Source organism: Tarenaya hassleriana, unplaced genomic scaffold, assembly GCF_000463585.1.
Source record: "Tarenaya hassleriana unplaced genomic scaffold, ASM46358v1 Cleome41, whole genome shotgun sequence".
Taxonomy (NCBI): domain Eukaryota; kingdom Viridiplantae; phylum Streptophyta; class Magnoliopsida; order Brassicales; family Cleomaceae; genus Tarenaya; species Tarenaya hassleriana.
This window is the reverse complement of record NW_010966933.1, coordinates 492001-494496: the sequence shown is the minus strand read 5'-3', so window position 1 is coordinate 494496 and position 2496 is coordinate 492001. Positions and strand designations below refer to the sequence as shown.

Below are 2496 nucleotides of genomic sequence, written 5' to 3'. Positions count from 1 at the left end.
GAAAGAGATAAGAAGAAACAGTTTGAGTTTTGGATATTATTTCGAGATCCTTCTTCCATGTGAAAAAGGTGCTTTGGAACTCAGCCGACTATTTAAAAAAAATTATATATGTAATCACTGCTTACTCTTAAACCAAACCAAACCAAACCAATAGAACCAAACCGGTTTATTTGGTGAGTGAGGAAAAACATTATACTGTGAATAAATAAGAGAGGAATAGTTAAAAGACAAAGGAGAGACCTAGCAGCAGCTGCTGCTGCTTATCTATAAAGCCAACACATTCCCTTTTGGCCCATACTCCCATTACACCTCTCTACACCATCCCCATCACCTATACACACACATATACATACATATATATGCATGTGTCTGTGTCCAGACACAGTACATACTAGTACAAGGATAAAAGGGTGAGAAGGACGCAAGTCTTTTGTAGATTTGGGAAATTTCTCTTTGGAAAAAAAAAAAGAAAAAATACTTTTTTTTTGTGAATCTCTGTTTCCAAGGATGAAGATTTGGTGTGATGTGTGTGACAAAGAGGAAGCGTCAGTGTTCTGTTGCGCAGATGAAGCAGCTCTCTGCCATGGCTGCGACCGCCATGTCCACTTCGCCAACAAGCTCGCCGGAAAGCATCTCCGTTTCTCTCTCGCCTCTCCCTCTTTCAAGGACTCTCCTCTCTGCGATATTTGCCGGGTATGATTGCTGTTCCCCGACTTTCTTATCACTTTCGAGAAGACTTTCCCGGGAAAGTTTCAGTTCGAGATTCGCGGGTTGTTGTTATGGAGAGCTTGCACTCCGAAATTGCTTCTGGATTTTTGTTTTCTTTCTGGGAAAGTCGCAGACTTGTTCTCCTTTCCGAGATTCGTTCGTTGATGGGTTGGAAACTGATCGATTTTCCGTCGTTTTCTCGGGAAAATGATCCTTTCTCAGCCCAGAAGCATAAATCTTGGATTGAGAAAGAAACATTTCTTTGCCCAGAAAAATTGCTCCTCCACTGGCCTGGAGAATTGGGAAGATGAGTTCTTGGAAACAGTGTCAATGAAATCGGAAAAAATATTTTTTTTTTTGCTCAATGATAATTAAGATCAAGCTTTGATATGATTAAGGGCATAATTAATTTAATAAATATCTCGAACCACTAACTACTATAATAATATATATATAATGAAAAGGGAAGGAAAATATCAAAGGGTACCCCACTTCGTCCTTTGCCTCGATTTAAACCCTCCTGTTTAATGTTAAAAAAAAACAATTTGGTTCTGATAAATAATAATGTTAGATTAGGAAAACCGAACAAATGACCTTAACGTGGTAATGATCTTCATCGTCGAAAAACACGACAGGAGCGACGAGCATTGTTGTTTTGCCAGGAAGACAGAGCGATTCTCTGCAGAGAATGTGACGTCCCAATACACCAAGCCAACGAACACACTCAGAGACACAACAGATTCCTTCTAACCGGCGTCAAGCTCTCGGCCTCGCCTTCTGCCTACACGAAAGCCTCCGACCAAACCGGCCCGGTTAAGTCCAGACCGGGATCTGTGTCGGGCGGTAACCAGATGAGAAGAACGACGAGCTCGGTGTCAAGCGAGCTGTTCAGTTCTCCATCCACGCAGCAATCGACGAGCAATTGCTATTACGGGTTCGAGGAGAGGAACTGTCATCAGTTGAGTGATTCCGGGTCGGGAAGTATATCAGAGTATTTGATGGAGACATTGCCCGGTTGGAGAGTCGAGGATTTGCTCGACCATCCGTCTTGTGTTTCTTCTGATAACAACAATGGCTTCTTTAGGGTTTTTGGTGGTGGTGGTGGCGGCGGCGGTGGTTCAGGTTCTTCCCTTGACCATGCCTTTTGGGAACAATAGCCAGTTTTCTTGCTTTACTGCGCCTTTTTTACAACACTTTTTTTTACTTTTTGTTTATTCCGTGTTTGCTTGGTCATCAAGATTTCAAGGATTTCTAAATCCAAAGCCAAGTTTTAAACGGTTCTCTATTTCATTTCTACCTTTTTTTTTCTCTTTCCCAGTCACCGTAATCATATATATATATATACGGGTCCGGGATTGGTATTTGACTTATGAAGGATGATGAAATGAATGGTGTCATTTGGGTTTCCATTTTTGGCATCCAAAAGGTTTGGTTGTTGTTTTAGGACAAATGATATGCGTTATAATGATCAGATCGTGATGTATTGTAATTGTTCTCGAGACTGATTGATTATGTTTTCTACATATTGTACGTGTTTGTTGCACATGTATGAATACAAAGAGCGTAACTTGTGGGGATCGGTTGCGTGGTCAAAATAGTGATATGTGCATTCAAAGAATGTAGGGGGAAAATTCTAGACGGGACAACAACGTACCAAACCCGTGAAAATAGATAGACATTGAGAGAGAGGGGCTTCAAATGTTGACGCCAATTAATCATCACATCCGTCAGAAAGGCGGTCCAATCAAAGCCATAAGATGGCTACTCTGGAGATTTTATCTTCCTTTT

At 41.2% G+C, this 2496-nt stretch overlaps 1 protein-coding gene across 1 annotated transcript; it reads left to right on the top strand.

The window, feature by feature from the left end:
• Positions 1–222: 222 nt before the first annotated feature.
• LOC104824799 (B-box zinc finger protein 20) lies at positions 223–2231 on the top strand. The gene is made up of 2 exons (XM_010556965.2): positions 223–693; positions 1344–2231. The coding sequence occupies exons 1-2, from the start codon at positions 508–510 to the stop codon at positions 1863–1865; spliced, it is 708 nt and encodes a 235-aa protein (XP_010555267.1). The 5' UTR covers positions 223–507; the 3' UTR covers positions 1866–2231.
• The last annotated feature ends 265 nt before the right edge of the window (positions 2232–2496 follow it).